Genomic DNA, 17,726 nt, shown 5'->3' on the forward strand with positions numbered 1-17,726 from the left:
CACAAGCATCCATCAACAGATGAATGGGAAAACAAAATGTGGCACATACATATCATGGAATACTATTCAGTCTTAAAAAGGAAGGAAATTCTGGCACATGTAACATAGGTGAACCTAGAGGACATTACGCTAAGTGAAATAAGCCAGTCACAAAAAGACAACTACTGTATAATTCCACTTATATAAGGTATCTAGAGTAATCAAATTCATAGAGACAGAAAGAAGAATGGTGGTTGTCATGGTTGGGGGCGGTGGAGAATGGGGAGTTGTTTAATGAGTTTCAGTATTGCGAGATGAAAAGAGTTTTGGAGATGGGCTGCACAACAATGTGAACAGACTTAACACTACTAAACTGTACACTTAAAAATGGTTAAGATGGTCAAATTTATGTTATTGTGTTTTACCACGATTTTTTTAATGAAAAAAACTATACTATCACTTTAATTCTCCTAGAATTTCTCCTACGAACCAGTTACTTTTAGAGAATAATGCAATTTAAATGATCTAGTAAAATGCCAAGAACAGAAAAAATCATTATGTAAAATAAGGAATTCTGATACTTACTGTTAACTGTTATTCACACAGATTGGGTCACATGAATTTACATCAATAATATGTAAGAGTCTCACTTCTACCTCCCCTTGTCATCACAAAGGATGCCATTTTGTTTTCTTAAATCATAGCTGAACTGAGCATAAAAATCGTATCACCTTATTGCTTTAGCTTTCTTTTTTCCCCCTACTTCTAAGAATTTACAAGAAAATTACCACAGATAAGCAAAGATTTAGGTAAAAGGTGATTCAAAACAGTATTTTTCAATACCAAGAAACTGGAAAAAACAATTGCTAAACCATATGTAGCTGGTTAAAGAAATACGTCTTTACAAAAATGACAACTATTAAAATAAGAATATTTATAATTATGGTAAAGTGTTTACAATAAATGTGCAAAAAAGACAATGTATAAAATACCATGTACTGTATGACTTCATCTTCCAAATCTTGTCAAAGGTTACTCAAGGGATGATGAAATTTTAGGTGGTATCTGTGTGTACTTATCACTAGTTTCTAAACTGAGGAGCATGTACTACTTTTACAACTAAAAATAAAAAAGAAAACTTTCATTTATTGACCTACCTAAAACCAAAATCATCCTTTCCCCGCCCAAATTAGTCCCCTAGTTTAATATCCTTCCGGTTAATGCCAGAATCATTTGCGCCCTATGGTTTTCGAAATCTCATTTATCACTCATTCCCCCTCCTCCCCTACCCTCAGATCGAATTAACAAATTATGGTGATTCAACTGTTTCCCCATCTGCATGTTCATTTTCTCACTGCTATCATCAACTATAGTTCAGGCCTTTATGACCCACGACATAAAATTTTCTAATCAAGTCCTATCTGGTCTCCCTATATTGCAAATCTTTCACCATTCTAACCCACTCAGCAACTACAATCAGGTTTTCAAACAGTGCCAATGCCACCACTCCTCTCTACCCTTTGGACTTATAGCCATCTCCTCAGCCTGACATTCAGTGCCCTTCACAATTTGGCTCCAATCTACTTTTCAATCTCATCTCACTCCTAAGAACTCTAAGCTGGTACAGTAACAACAAATGATAGCAGTGGATATCAGTTATTGAGCACTTACTTTGCCTCAGGCAGGATGCTAAATGCTTTATATGCATAAATCTTTAATCACAATGCCTCTACTGAAGGGTGTTACTATTATCACTTCAGTACATGAATGAGTGAACAGGCAGAAGGCAATTACAGCTTAAACTCTTCTCTTTCCGTAAAAGAAAGAACACTGGCTTAAGGACTGATTTTATTCATGGCACCGGTTCTCCCAGGAGGTATCACTGCCGACTTACAAACTTAGTACTGAAGCACTGCTGAGGACTGTTCATTTGTTTTTCATGTTTTCTAACACATTGTTCATGTTTTATTCTGAAGGAAAAAAAGGGCAAATTTACAAAATTTTACAATTTTAAAATAGCCATTCATTCCTTTGTTCAAAATGCTCAGCTGCAGTCCTAGAAACTGAGGTCTGTGAACACACAAACCACTTTTTTTTTTTTAAGTATTGGACTATACTAATATGACTTAAAAATTAGTTAACCTATTGTGCTGGATACAATTTTCTTCAAAAGTCTCAAGTATCTTTAATCATTTTTATTTATTAAAGTATCATTCTTTTCTGATTTAATCACAAGATAAATCACCAGTTTAAAATATTATAGACTTCTTGCAAATTACATTTGTATTCCATACATGCATTCATCATTTAGTGGCCTACTAGCATTTATTTGCTCAACAGAAACACCCGTGTGTGTACCAGGAGAAAGGTTTTGCTCCAAGTATATTGAGGATATGGCAATAAACATGAAAACAAAACAAAGTTCTTCCTCTCATGGAGTTCATGTTCTAGAGGCAGGTACAGAGGATAACCAACTATACAAAGTTTTAAATTTTCAAATAGTGATAAGTACTATGAAGGAAAAACAAAAAACAAAATGACAATGTAACACAGTGGGAGGGAGGGGACAGGAGGAAGGGGGGCAGGACAAAGGGTCAGTGGAACCAAATGAATGGAAAAGAGGTGACACAGCAACATAAACCTGAATGAAAAAAGGAACCGAGAAAAGCTCAGGAAAGAGCATCCCAGCCACTCTGTCAGCAATTAGCAAAACAAAAACCCTGATGTGAGAACATGCTTCACTGCTTTAAGAACAAAATGCAGGCCTGTGAGATGGTACAAGATGAGGTTAAATGGAGACTCATGACTAGTGAGCTCAAAGCCATATATGGAGTTTAAAATAAGATCCAAAAGTGTACAGGGAAGCACTGGAGAATCTTTTTTTTTTTTAAACAAAGTATGATGACATCTGATTTCTTCTTAAAAGATCAATCTGGCTGCAGTGATGTAGGGGGTTAAGAGAGGGAAAAGGAAGATCAGTTGTTAACAATCCAGGCCATGAATGACATCCACTTAGATAAGCGTGATTTGGCAGGAGTTATGAAACATATATATTATAGTTCTATTTATTTAGACACAAAAGGCCTTTCATTTATATGACAAATTGAACTCACGTTTATCTCCACTCTCTCCCAAAAAGCCACTAAAATAATAAAGCAATTTATAAAGGCATAAACCCACGAAAATGGAGATGAGGCAACCACAGTACACAGATATCAGGAAACTTTTGGAAGATGGAAAAAACTGAAAGAAGGGATAATGATCAAAAGTAATGCAATTCATCTGAGGAAGTCTGGACAGGCTCAGGACTTTGAGATAACCAAGCTCCTTGAAATGTAATGCTGAGTCTTAAGGCTGACAATAAGGATCAATTAAAAATCTTTACATCAATCTCTTAAAACACTTATCCCACAGAGCCAAAAGATGAGGGATAAGAAACTAAGCCAAATATCTGCATTTGGAGATCCAAATCACACAGATTAGAGGTAAGGCACAGTTCTGAAAACAGAGGCCCTATGTTATCTACCCAGCAAATGTGATGCATTTTCTCTGGAGAGAATGGCTGAGAAGACATATAGATAATATTTAGGAATCATCAAAGACAATGATTTAGTACAATCTTACTGAAAGTCAGATTGGTAACATGTATCAAGTCTTTAACATGAATCAGCAATTTCATCTTTAGGAACTTATCACAAGAGATGATATATGTGAGTAAAAGAGTTAACTAGAGATGTCACTGCAATACTGTTTATAAGAGCAAAGCAACGGAAACAAATAGTCATAAGAACATACAGTAGTTAAATTATGATACATCCATACATTAAAAAGGAAAATAGTGACATGATAAAACACACATAATATATTACATGAAAAGGACAATATACAAAATAATACACGGAGCCAGTACATAGGCCTAGCCTTTTGCTTATGTAGCTTTTTTGCTACAATGAAAATAGATTACTTGCATAATCAATCAAAATAATTAAAAGATTTACATGGTTCTTGGAAAATGGCTAAATTAACCATAAAAAATTTTAGACTTAATAATATTTAGATCTCAAAAAATAATGTTAGAAACCATTAAGAAACTAGTAACATTTGCTTCTTTGAAAAATCCACATAGCTCCATCTTATCAAATTACCTCTAAATTTAAACAATATGGTTTCAATGGAAAACAGAGTAAAATGTAAAGAAATAACTGAATCACAGATGAAAGATTCCATAGTCAGTTCCATATACTTCTTACATACGCCCTTGAATAATATTTATAATTTGATGATAATCATCAAAAAGCTACATGCAGATAACACCTTCAGCAACAGATTTTTAAATCTGCATTTTCAGTGCTATATATTTAAAACATTATTTCCTACATTAATAGAGTGTGACACAGGAATTTCATTAAATGTCTTAGGCAAAACAAATTTATCTTAAGCATTTAAAAAAACGGAAATTAAACTTTTTGGAAAACAAAAAGTTTTATAAAAGTAAGCTCTCCTGAAAAACCTGGAAAATACTGTCTAGCAGATAAAGGACAGACAACAAAAGCAAACAGTATGTCCAAAAACAGGGAAAAGGCCAAGAAAATTAAGAAATGTCTACTTAGCAAAATGTTGTCATTTAAAATATTACATATGAAGGCAAATGTGTATAAATAATAATTGAGAAGTAAAAAATTTATACACGGTAATCATGATTAGTTAAAATTACAGACATGAACAACACCAAAAAGTAACACAAACAAAAACCTAATGCATAATTAACAGTGGGTAAAACAAATGGGCCAGTGGAATAAATAACTGCATTCCCACTAATTATTAATCAATAAATGAGATGGGGACATTTCCTATCACTTTCAAACAATTAGTGAGATGCCTACATCATACATACCACGAACAAAAAGTTCTAATGAATAAAATTATTGGGGAAAAATAGCCTACAAAAAAATAGCATAGTACTTTTATAGTTAGGAATTGAGAAGGCCATCTTAACTATGTCCAGAAAGCCCAGAATCTAAAAAGGCAAAGACAAATATTAATACACAAACAAAACCAAATAGAAAAGCAGTCAACTACATAGGGAATTCGCAGCAGAAATAAAAAGTCTAATAAATATTTTTTGAAGATGACCAATCTGAGTGGAAAAAAGAATAATTTTTAGCCTATTAGATATGCCAAAACTTAAAGATCACTGACATTCAATGTGGGCAATGCTGCATAGGAAAAGATGCACTCACACTGCAAGGTGCTTAAAAACACAGGGCTTGAGTACACTCTCAACACTTAAACATACATTTCCTTTGACCCCGCTATTCTATTTCACTTCTAAGAACCAATCCTGCAGATGTACTTGCACAACTATACAAACCTGGATCACCAGGATGTTTTCTGTAGTACTACCTATAATGCACAAAACTAATAAAAGTAACTCAATGGATGCAATCTGACATCATGAGAAGACAGACAGACTTAAATAAATATTCATACAATGAATAATACGTCCTCATTTTTTAAATAAAGTAAACCTAAATAGACTGACGTAAAAAAAGTAAACCTAAATAGACTGACGTAAGTCTGCAAAAGATAAACACTTTCCTCTCTGACAGCTTTCCTATCCTGACTTCTAGAACTTGGAACTATGATTTGATTTCTCCCTTTAAGAGCCCTCAAATTGTGATTTTCAATTTTCCATGGAAATCTATTCCATAGACTAGAAAATCAATTTTCTATGGAAGTCTAGCAATTTAAAATAGATGAATGTACTACAAGATAAACGGATTTTATAAAAGCATGTTTCCCTATACCAACTGTACCATGAAAAAGAAGTATTCAAAATAGAGCAACAAAGGTAAGACATAATCTCATTGAATATGGAACAATTCTGATCTCTATTTTGCCCTCTCTCCAAAAACATAAAAATCAAAATGTCATTTTAATTCCCCTATCCATAAATGCCCTCCAAGATAATAAGCTGGGTGAACAATAGTTTATGCAATAATTTCGACTTCTGAATAAATGATTCCTACAGCAATCTATAAAATAGATTTTATAAATATAAATTAGACATTGTCTGTTTTAAGTTATCTGTTTAATAACCAGCTAGTCACAAGTTTAAAAAATGATGATTCATAATTTCCGAAGTTTTTTTAAACCTTCATGTTTTCATTTATCACAAATGCTTTAATAGCGGCCTCTTTAAGAAATATGAAATAGCCAATTCCTGAACTGATACTTTAACTTCAAGTCCCATTTTCAACAACAACAAAGAGAGCAATTAATGACACCTTACTACATGGCAATCACAGTTCATGTTCAAAGGTGCACAGTAACTGAAAACTATTTGATGATATCACAGCTGATATGGTAAGTAAAAATCTTGACATCTCGGCCTCAACTTCAAAGTCATGCCACCTACTTGGTACAAAAAAAAATGTCTAAATATCTCAAAGCATTTTCATATCTTCTGACAAAGGAATCGCTTAATTATAAATGATAATTTACAAAGAGTTCTGTGGAATAACTTCCTGGTTTATTAGAAATCTTAAGTATTTCTTTATATGTAAAAAACATTTAACATAATTTAAGTGGTTTCTTCCTATGATAAAATCTAGTCATGCTAAAACAATGAAGAAAGTTCCTAGAACACTTTACTTCAAAACAGTGACTGTGAGGAGGGGGTAAGTAGAAAGAGTTGGAGAGAGAGTGCTTTAGCTTTTGCTGTCACCTTACATTGCCTTAAGTAAAACTTGGAAGCAAATTACGCACTTTCGGTGGCAGATTCCCTGGGTTCTAAACAATTTACTACCTCTTTGTGACCCTGGGCGAGTTACTTAATCTGCCTGTGCCTCGGTTTCCTTATGTGTAAAATGGGGATAATAATATTTCCTGCCATACATGATTAAATGAGCTGATGTATGTGAAGTGCTCAGAACAGTACCTAACACATGGTAAATATTATTATTGTCAGTCTCACCACCTGTAACTATCAACTATGAAATCTGGCTGGAAAGCACTGGGAAAAGAGGGGGTTGGGAGTAGTATCTGATTTTTTTTCTACACTTACATTTCAAACACAAAACTCTATTTTTGTAATCAGTGATAACCAACTTAAGTGAGAAAGCAGTATAAAGTAGAATAACAAAGTTCCGGTCTTCTTTACAATTTTCAAAAACATGAGACAATACAGGCTTTGGAGTTTGATATTTATTTTTAGCAGGAAGAATATGCTAATGATGATGACATCGTTAGAAGATACGCCCATGTCCAACACCTGCAACAGAAGCTCAATAGAAGTTAAAGAAACCATACCAAAAACTAAAGACAAAAATCATATGACATTACTTACCCTTAATTCCACTAACAATGAAATAAGTAACAACATGTTTAAGGTTGAAGTTTCATCACAAGATCAAGAACTGGCAAGTTAACTATCAAATGTATCCTTTAAAAAAAGTCTATCTTTTCCTTTCTATGTAGAATTGGGCAACTTCTCTAAAGGTAGAGGCTGGTGCCAACAAACTACACTCTGAGAGTGTATATGTGAGCAGAGGAGGAGCAAACTGAAAAGAGGTAATGCTAAATTAAGAGCTGAGAATTTGGGGTGGGAGAGCCCTGCTGCTGATCCTTAATCAAGTGGTTGTTCTCAGAGGTAGAAACAGCAATCACCTTTGGCACAATTAGAGACTGCTGAAACAAGAACTAAACACTAATAAATAAAAGTAAATAAAGACAGGCAGTATTATAACATACCTAAAAATTTACAGAGAACTGTCTCTAAATACAGTCATGCGCTGCAGAGTGATGTTTCGGTAAACAACAGACCACATATACCACGGAGGTCCCCTAAGATTGGTACCATATAGCCTAGATGTGTAGGAGGCTATACCACCTAGGTTTTTGTAAGTACACTCTGTGATGTTTGCATAATAATGAAATGGCCTAAAGATGCATTTCTCAGATCATATTCCTGTCATTAAGCGACGCATGACTGCAAATAGATCCAGACAAATTAGAAATTCTCCTACATATTATTAGAATAAGAAACTGCTATAGAAGTAAACACTTTAAACAAGAACTAGTCAAGTGAAAGATTCTATTAAATAAAATCAAATCTGGCCCATCCATCCCTGACAATGGCTACTCTGCTCAAAGAAAATATGGGAGTGTTTCTTTTTTTATCCCTGCACCTCCAGACTTCTCATCAACAGTACTGATCATCGCTCAATTTAAAGGAACAATGACTTCCTCCCTAAGGGTGTATGAGCCAAGAGGGGGGTGGGACTATGTCAAGCATCAGAATCAGGGATGGAATGGGGAGTAACTTGAAACTACCTTCCAAAGCAAAACTGATGAACTGTTCAGGGACAGGTAGACTAGCAGACTCAAACAAATTCTATGCCCAAAGAAGTCCTTTTATTTTTCAATTGTACACGCAAAAGACTGCGTGTACTCAGAACAGGAATTAAATAAATACAACCATAATTTAGTGTAGTTGACACCAGATTTTATACCAACTGCTATTTTCCTATTATTTTTGTTCTTGAAGATAAGAGTTTTTACTCATGAGATGAATCACTACTACCGGAATTTCACATGAATAATTTTAAAATGCAACCAATTCTGCTAATTCCAAATTTCTAAATTTACTTACGCAGGTTAATTTGGGTCAAGTAGAAAGAAACCAGTTAATGCAAGGAGTAGCTTACCTGGGCCACTGTCTAAAAAGGTCTATGTCAAAAAAATGCAAAATGTGCAGGAACATTAAAATATTTTAAAATCCCTACTGAAAAAGTAAATAAACACTAAAAAAGGAAAAGGTTACGCACTTCCAATTTATGCTCTTTCTCTGCAAGGGCTTCCTTTTGACAACGAAGAAAATCTGCTAACATTCGAGTGAGTTGCTTCCTATCATCTATTTCAGCCGCCAATCTGCCATTGTAATCTGCCAGCAACATACACGCATCCTCTACCATCTTAGAAAGCCTTTCTCCAGATTCTTTATCTAAGAAAAGCACAGAATAATAAAATTATTACACAACAAAAACAACACCATATGCCGTTCCCTCACTCTGACTCCCAAAACAGTGCCAGACCACATCTTCTTTTCTCACCTGTTATTTTGTCTAGTAGGGACACTTCCTGAACTTCAACAGGCAAGGACGCTATCCTCTGACGAACTGCTGCGTCACCTGAAGCCGCATTTTCCAGATCTTGTAGTGCTCTAACGAGATCCAGAGTCTAAAAAGTCACACAGCTTTAGAATCAAAATAAACGAGGCTTAAACAAAGACAAAAGACCTGAAATTTATTTCATATTCCTTAATCCTTACGGGTTATTTACTAGTTCAAAGTTTCAAATATAAACTGCTTTCAAAGACAGTCCATTTCGTATATATATTAAGAAAAAGAAGCTACACTTTGTTAGGTACTGGAAACATATAAATTGGAAACATATAAATGAGACATGGCCCCTGGCCTTGAGGAGCTCATATTCCAGCAGTGGAGACAGATAGCGTAAAACTAATTATCTGACTATTAAAATGATGAGATTACTTTATATGCCATATACATACAGTAGGAAAAGGGAAGGCAGGCTGTAATTTTAACCTGGAGGATACAAGTTTTAGGTATGATATATTCATTATATTAGTATACATGAGAAGAATTTTCAATACTAAATTAGATATTGGGGGAAGGAGGATACACATCATCTTCTACCACAACATAGAAGAGTCTCCCAGATTCCATTTCTAACTGATGTAATTAAAGCACAAGAGAAATGTAGTTTTGGAATACGTTCAAATATGGTGTCTTCAACGATTCTATGGTTTGTTAATAAGATCATTAAAATATTACAAAGTTCCACATATTTGAGGACTAATATTTATATAATGCTTACATATAAAAATTATTTTATCATTAGGATATTTTAATTGCACCCTTTTCTTACCAGCTATAATTAAGAGGGAAGGGTAAGTCTTTGCCTTTGAAATTGGGGATTTCACAATTCATGTCTATAAAGTTATTCCAAAACAAAATGAGTAAACTTTCTTTTTACTAGCCTCCATCCCCTCCTACCTCCTTTTTTCCTTTTTTTAATCTCTAAGACTTGATCTTAGAACACTAGGAAATTACACACACAAATTATCAATTCTGTGTACATATTAAGATGATACTGATAGTCAGTTACCGATTTTTCTTTAAGCTATTCCCTTATAAAAAATGCTATCACTAGAGTCTACAACATAGCAAATGATTGAACATGACAAGAATGAACGGAATCTAATAAGAAATATACTATCCCAAGTGTGCTTTTAAATCCGTTACTATGTGTTTAAAATCTCAATATTTAAAAAAATAATTTCATTATAAGATGTAGCCCCTCCACAATGAAAGTGAGCTTAAAAGCAATGACAATTACCAGGAAGCTTATTTCTCATGGTGCCCCAATTAACTTATATATTATTATTTTTAATCAGTCTTAAAAATTTCTAAAATTTTCTAGAGTTCTTAGAAGAAACCTGGCTTGATGGTCTTGACAATGCATGAATGCTTTAACTACAACCTACTTTCACCAAACCTTTGCATCCCTACCAAGTTCATTCTAAGTTCCCAATGCTGGGTCAAGGATCAAATAAGAATGCAAAGTTGTCTGAAACAACACTAACAGAGGAGAATAAAATGAGTTCAAAATGAATCCTACAAAGAGAAAATTTAGTCATTCTTATAAAGAATGACATAAATAAAATGGTCACTACAAAACTAAACCATGGAGAATTCAGCAGTACAGCTAATCCAAAATGGTCATTATAAAATGAAAAGCAATAGCACTTTATACAAGTACTAGAGAAGTCAGACAGTTACTCAAAGATACTCCTAAGTACAACTGAGGTTACTTTTTCATCAGGGAGAATAGGAGTGGGTCAGACCCTGTATCTAGAACTCAGATAAACTACTATTCATGGAATCATAATGGGGCTCTTGGCACAAAGTGCTTCTCTGTTGTGAATTATTACCAAACTGGAAAGAGATACAAACCTAGAGTTCTTCCAAATCTTATGTTCTTATTACTTTTCTATTCAAGCTCTTGTCCATAGCGACCACGTAGGCTTCAGCATTCCTGTCACTGAGCCAAGAGATAGCTTGGTTCAGATCCTAGCTGACCTCCTTGGTCGGATTCTTTCTGTCTCCTTAGTACTAACACCGATATAGATCCACAGTTCTAGGCAGTAATCAGTTGTATCTTTCTTTCAAACTCCTTTCATGGGGGAAAGAACTCCATCCAGGCCCTGGTTCCATGCAGTGAGTTCGGGTCCAGTCCTCCAACTCCCAGAGAGCACTGTGAGCTTGTTACCCCATAACATACTAATTTCCGGCAACCTGTGTCTGCTTCCAGACCAAAGCTCAGTAGGAACCACTCCCTGGCTCATATATTGAGTTGTGTTTCTGTATCATTTCTAGCCCACGAAGATATTTACCTTGTTTTAAGGGTATGGCTATGTCTTCATTTTCTCCTTTTAAATTTTATCTGTCCCTCCTATATGTTTGAAACATAGAAGGAGGAAGCTTTAAGACTCAATGCCACATAATTAAAAATTAAAAATGTCTTTCTGGAATTATCTGATGGCTAAGGAATGCTATACTTACTGTACCAACCTGAGAGGACAAAGGGTACTAAGATAATGATTCTAATTCAAGTTATTTTACCATGGAACTACATGGTTCTATATAGTTACTAAAACCATATGAATACATACTTGTTGCTCTAACACTCATTTTTACATGTTTAAAAGCAAAAAGACTAAAAAGGGCAGTGTTTATCTCTAGGACTGGAATTTTTAGTGTACTTAAATCATAGAACAAAATAGCCTTAACACACAGTGTCTTATTTATTTAAAAGGAAATTGTTTAAATGGTGGATATGTCACCAGACCTAATTATACTTAGCAATCAGAAATACTCTTTCCATGCAAAATACAACTGCCTAATATACAATACACAACATACTGCATTAAACATAAACAATTTGTTGATCAGAAAATAAGAGATATTCACACAGTTTCTTTCTTGTAAGAATTATAATAAAAATCAATTTACAGAAATAAAACATTGAAATTAATAAATCTTGGTGGCCACATGAAGTAATAGTAACGTAACTCCCCTAAGAGAAAAACTACCTGTGGTGGTTCACTTGGAGATCCCAGAGAGGAACAGTTTTCATTTTCATCCACCTTTATCTGTTCATAAGTTCGCTTCCTAGGCTTCTTATCACCATCTGAATTGAAGTAACATTTAAGTTTTAATGAAAGAATACATTTTAACGAAGAGATCATGATAAAAGATTATCATAAAAGATTGTACTTACACAGAGCTTGCTTAAGTTGTTCTAATACATCATTTTCATAAACAGATCTTTCTTCCCAAATAGATAACACTCTTCCAAGGTGCTTCTTACAACTTTCATCAGTTTCACTAAAGAAAAAATAAAAATATTAACAGTAAAACTGCATAGTGCTACGGAAAAGGTAATGATGATTTTAAATACAATTAGTCACTCATTCCCTGAAAAAAGTTACTGAGTACCACTATGTGACCAGTAGGAGTTCAGGGTTGAAGTGATCAAGACAGACATAATCCCCCGCTTCCCTTAAAGAGCTTATAGACATATTATTAAACAAATAATTACAAAAAATGTAAAAGTGTTAGTACCAGCTAATAGGAGTTTACAAAGATGCCCCTAACCTAATGGGGGCTGAACATGAAGCTAGGAAGATTTCTAATAGGTGATTTTTTAAATTTATTTAACAAACATTTATTGATCAATCCACTATCTTTGACACTGAAGATACAAATGGAGCTTTATGGCAGCTGTTATCTATAAGTGCCACAAAAGAGAACAAGGTGTTAAAGATACGTGTAACAGATTTCGCTCAGTTCCAGAAAGATCAGGAAGGGTATGTGAGGAAGTGATATTTAATCTGAGATCTGAAGATTGTGGCTATACAGGACATTGGGAAACAGACTACTCTCAGCCACTTCCTACCACCTACATCACTATCACTGTAGACTAAGCCGCTATTATCTCTTGCCTGGATTTTTGTTAAGAGTCTTCTCATTGGTATCCCAGGCTCTACTCTTTCACTCTCTTCTCTACTAACGTAAATCAGATCATATTGCTCTCAATCCTCTTTGAGCTACCAATCATACCAAGAATAAAACCACAATTCTTATCCTGGGCCACAAGGTGGACATGTTCTTCTTCCTGGCTCCGTCTCAGTCCACATTCCCTAAATACATTCTCCCTACCTAGAATCCTTTCCTTCTAGAGTCAAATGGCTCATCCTTTCCTTTAGTCTCTGTTCAAATGCTATCTCCCCCAAAGAGTCATTCTTTACTTCGTGATATAACTGAGCAGCCAGCCCTAATGGTCTAGTGGTTAAGATTGGTGCATTTGGGGATGGCCCAGGGATTGCCGGTTCGGATCCCAGGTACGGACATGGCACCACTTGGTAAGCCATGCTGTGGCGGGCACCCCACATATAAAGTAGAGGAAGATGGGCACGGATGTTATCTCAGGGCCAGCCTTCCTCAGCAAAAAGAGGAGAATTGGCAGCATGAGGAGAAGGAGGATGTTAGCTCAGGGCTAATCTTCCTAAAAAAAAAAAAAAAAAAAAAAAAAAAAGATTGGTGCATTAGCCACCATGGCCTGGATATTCGTTCCTGGTCAGAGAACCACATCACCTGTGTCCATCGGTTGTTACACTGTGGCAGCTGTGTATTTCTGTGATGCTGAAAGCTTTGCCACTGGTATTTCAAATACCAGTAGGGTCACCCGTGGTGGACAAGTTACAGCAGAGCTTCCAGGCTAGACCAGACTAGGAAGAAAGACCTGGCCACCCACTTGCAAAAAAAACTGGCCATGAAAACCCTATGAATAGCAGCAAAGCATTGTCTGATAAAGCATGAAAGGTGAAAGGATGGCACAAAAAGACCAGGCAGAGTTCTGCTGTGGTATACACAGGGTCACTAGGAGTTGGAATAGACTCGTGGGTACTAACAACAATAAATGACCACCGCCACACTCTCTCGTTCCTTCCCTGCTTCATGTTTCTTAATAGTACTTATCTTTTGACATTATAATATATATTCACTTATCTATCTAGTTATTAACTTTGTCATTCACTGAAATGTAAATTTCACTAGAAATTTTGTTCACTACTGTATGCTCCGGGTCTAGCACAGAGTAGGCAGTCAATAAATATTTTAATAAATTCTAGGGAGACATAACATACATAAAATCTTAGGCAGAAAGAACTAAAAGAGGTTGACTTAGCTTAAACTGTAGACTACAGGGTGTATGTATGGAAGAAATGTGACACAGGAATGGGATGAGGGAGACAGGGCCATGCAGACAGGAACATCTTAAGTCTTGCTCCGGACTTTAGACTTGATCTCTAGGACAAATGAGAACCACTCAAAGGCAAGGGAGAGTGTTATGATCAGCTCTGCAACTCTGACTAGAGTTTCCTAAATGGAGTAAACACTACCGGAGGCTACTTCTGCAATTATATAGAAATGACATTGTGGTAACTGGAATGGAAACAAATTTAAAGAACTGAAGGAACTATAAGTATTATATGGAATAAGGGGAGTGAACAAGAAAGAAGAGTGGTATATATTATAAATCTCAATATTACAGAGAGTTAAAGATGACACATAATTTCTTGTGTGGGCATCTGGATAGATGAAGTTGCCATTCACGAAGAGAGTGAAGCCTAGAGGAGCAAGCTTGACAGGGAGCAAGGACATAAGGAGTTCGATATCAGACAGTGAGTCTGAGATGTTTGGAGGCATACAACTAGAAATTCGATTAAGTAAAACAAAGGAAAAAAAAATCCAGACTGCAGTGAGTTATTAGGGTGTGGATAACAAGAAAATACATGCAGCATATAAAATTGCCCAGAGGGCAAGTGAAGAATATAACTCCAGAAGGGGCTCTAGGACTGAACTCTAAGAAACACTAACGTCTGAAAAGTTGGTTGAAGACAGTACCTAAACTGAAGGATAAATAATATTTATTTAAGAAAACAACATTCAGCAGTATTTCATACTCTTATAATTTTTAAAAAATGCACCCAGTGTGACTAAAATTGCAGGGCATTTGATGAGTATATTTTCATCCTTAAATCATTCAACACAGATCATCATTCACCACTGAATTCTATAATTTAGACTAATTTAACAGTCTACCCCAATAATGCTTACCAAGTAATCTAACAAATATTTGCATATAATGTTCGGAAATAAGCATTTAAAAAGGGCATAAGCCAAAGACTTCTACTCTCAGAATTTTTCCGTAGCAAAATTTTTCAACGAGTTTATGATTATTTTAAATATTCTCTATTTCCAAAGCATTTAAAAATGTTATGACATACACCCACACACTAGAAACCCTTAAAATCATTATAAGCAACATGAGGGGAAAGGGTACTAAGTTTATCCAGAAATATTAGTTGGAACACTGATAGCTTTATAAACACACGAATTTTCAATTCAACACCTTCATTCATTCTTAATGAAGTTCACTTCAATATGGCAGTTGCTTTTGGTCTCTTAAAGGAAAGCTGTAATTCAAGTACTCCAAATGCCCACCTTAGCAACAGTTCAAAAAAAATTTTCCTTCACAGAAAGTATTTAACACATTTACAAATGCCATTGACAGGTAATTTCAAATGAAAACTTCAAAGAAATACATTCCCTGTTTTTTATTTTAATGGCTTCTGGAAAATTTTAGCAAAAGGACATATGATACATTTAAAACAGATTACCTAGTATCCAGAACAATTATCATACCTTGAAACATGCTTAAAAGCCTCCACTATAACTGGTGCAAAATCTTTTGTAAACTCCGGCCCCTTCCTTTTGCTGTTCTGAATGACATCATTGGCTAGGTAGAGAAAAGTAAGCTTCCTGTTTGGTTTGGCTGAAAAATAAAAAAATTTAAAAATCTACTTAAAATATCCTCACTTAACTTGACATAACTTTCTCAATTCCTGAATTAAGCAGTTGAAAACTACGACAAACCTACTAACCTTTATGTACCATGTTCAACCCTAGTTTGTCATTGTACTACCAAACTTATCAAGTCACTATTCTTTAAGTCACCAAGATAACTACTCTCTGCTTTCTGAAGATCAATCATGTGAGGAAAAAAGAGAACTCAAGAGGCAGAGGTAGTCAATGAAACATCTTTTTATTTCCTTGGAGTTTTACTAAGTCACCCAAACTACTTATCCTTGACTGCTAGTCTTATCACTATTCCCAAACTAATAGTTTTATACACTGAAATCCTCATGCCTGTATAAAATTGCATCTCTGTGACTCCATCCTTGCTAAATTTTATTAAAACTATTACACAGTATATGAAATGTAGACATTTAAAATAAAATGGCGATTGGTCATGTTATTAAGATGGTACCCTAAATCTTGAATTTATGATTGTTAATACCCATGCTGATTTAAAAATCAATTATTAAGTTATTGTGAAACAAAAGAGTACAAAATGTAAAACAGGCTGAAAGAGACATCATTTCAATCAACTACATATTTTTTTGTTTATGAAATAAGTATTTGCCAAGCTAATACAATAAACGTTAGGGAGATGGGCGAAGTTTCCCCCTTTGGATTACATGGCCTTAAATAACTGAATTCATCTCGACAAAAATATGACCCTACTCACTACGTTCCGTGGGCGTAGTCATCCTTCTAAAATCTTGTTGAACAAGATGTCAACCACTGTGGGCCAGAATACATTTTTACTGGTTACAATGTTAAGTGGCATATTACTATTGAATATGACTCAAACAAGATTCATATACAAAAGGAATATTTAGTTGAAAATAACCTTTTATACTGACTTTCCTTAATATAATTTTACTAGAATTAAACCTGAAACATTCAAAGTTGTACATTTATACTCAGAAGCATCATACTTTGTGGCATGCACATTACAATGGTGTAGGGACTTACATGCAGGACTGATAATCCACTGCACTGCTCGTGTGGGCCAGTTTACTGGATTTAAGACAAAAACTTGGGCAGGCTTCATTTGGTACTGTAGATTTGAGCATTCAATTTAAAATTTAAGCGTTCAACATATTAAAAACCACTTCTGAGTTCACATCTTTCTTGAGGGGGAAACTAGCGGCCCAATCTTCTCACAAAAAACGGTAAAATATTGAGTCACAACCGATCAGACTTTACAAACCTGTGCCGTACATTGCATAACTTCGTCTGCCTGTCTAAAGTTGTGGCTCATCACTTTTCATGCTTTTGAAAGTCACTGGCACAGAATAAAGATAAGGAAGAGGCGGCAATAACAGAGACCAACTTCTGATTCTTCTGGCTCGTCTCATTAGATAAACCACAGTACAACTGGTTAAGATACCAGGACCCTTTCCCATGAAGATGATAACAATGGCAACTTTCCCAATATTCAACCCTGTCCCTTTTTTACCTACTCCTGCCCAAAGAAAAGGCTGGTATTATTTAATTCAAGTATTTGCCTTCTCAGCATCAAAGTGAGTTTAAAAACTCAAATTTTTATTACTACCTAATTGGGAGAGTGCCTGCAGTACTTTTGAGTGAGCACCTGATCTAATGGGCTCTTTTTCCTAAACAACAGTAACAATTATCAACTTTTACTATGTGTTACACAATACTCTAAGCACTTAACATATATTACCT

General features: G+C 35.0%; 1 protein-coding gene across 3 annotated transcripts in view; it reads right to left on the reverse strand.

The window, feature by feature from the left end:
* Positions 1-17,726, reverse strand: part of RPRD1A (regulation of nuclear pre-mRNA domain containing 1A) — an 86,751-nt gene that overhangs the window by 35,096 nt on the left and 33,929 nt on the right. For 2 of the 3 annotated variants that reach the window (XM_001497089.6, XM_023647665.2), the window contains exons 2-6: positions 15,834-15,963; positions 12,346-12,452; positions 12,158-12,255; positions 9,093-9,219; positions 8,808-8,983 (exon numbers count right to left, since the gene is read on the reverse strand). In XM_001497089.6, coding sequence (XP_001497139.1) covers positions 8,808-8,983; positions 9,093-9,219; positions 12,158-12,255; positions 12,346-12,452; positions 15,834-15,963 — 638 coding nt within the window. Of the gene's footprint in view, positions 1-1,899; positions 7,253-8,807; positions 8,984-9,092; positions 9,220-12,157; positions 12,256-12,345; positions 12,453-15,833; positions 15,964-17,726 lie in introns of those variants that run through there. The other variant, XM_005612847.4, reaches the window with a different exon arrangement.

Source organism: Equus caballus, chromosome 8 (genome assembly GCF_041296265.1).
Source record: "Equus caballus isolate H_3958 breed thoroughbred chromosome 8, TB-T2T, whole genome shotgun sequence".
Lineage (NCBI taxonomy): Eukaryota > Metazoa > Chordata > Mammalia > Perissodactyla > Equidae > Equus > Equus caballus.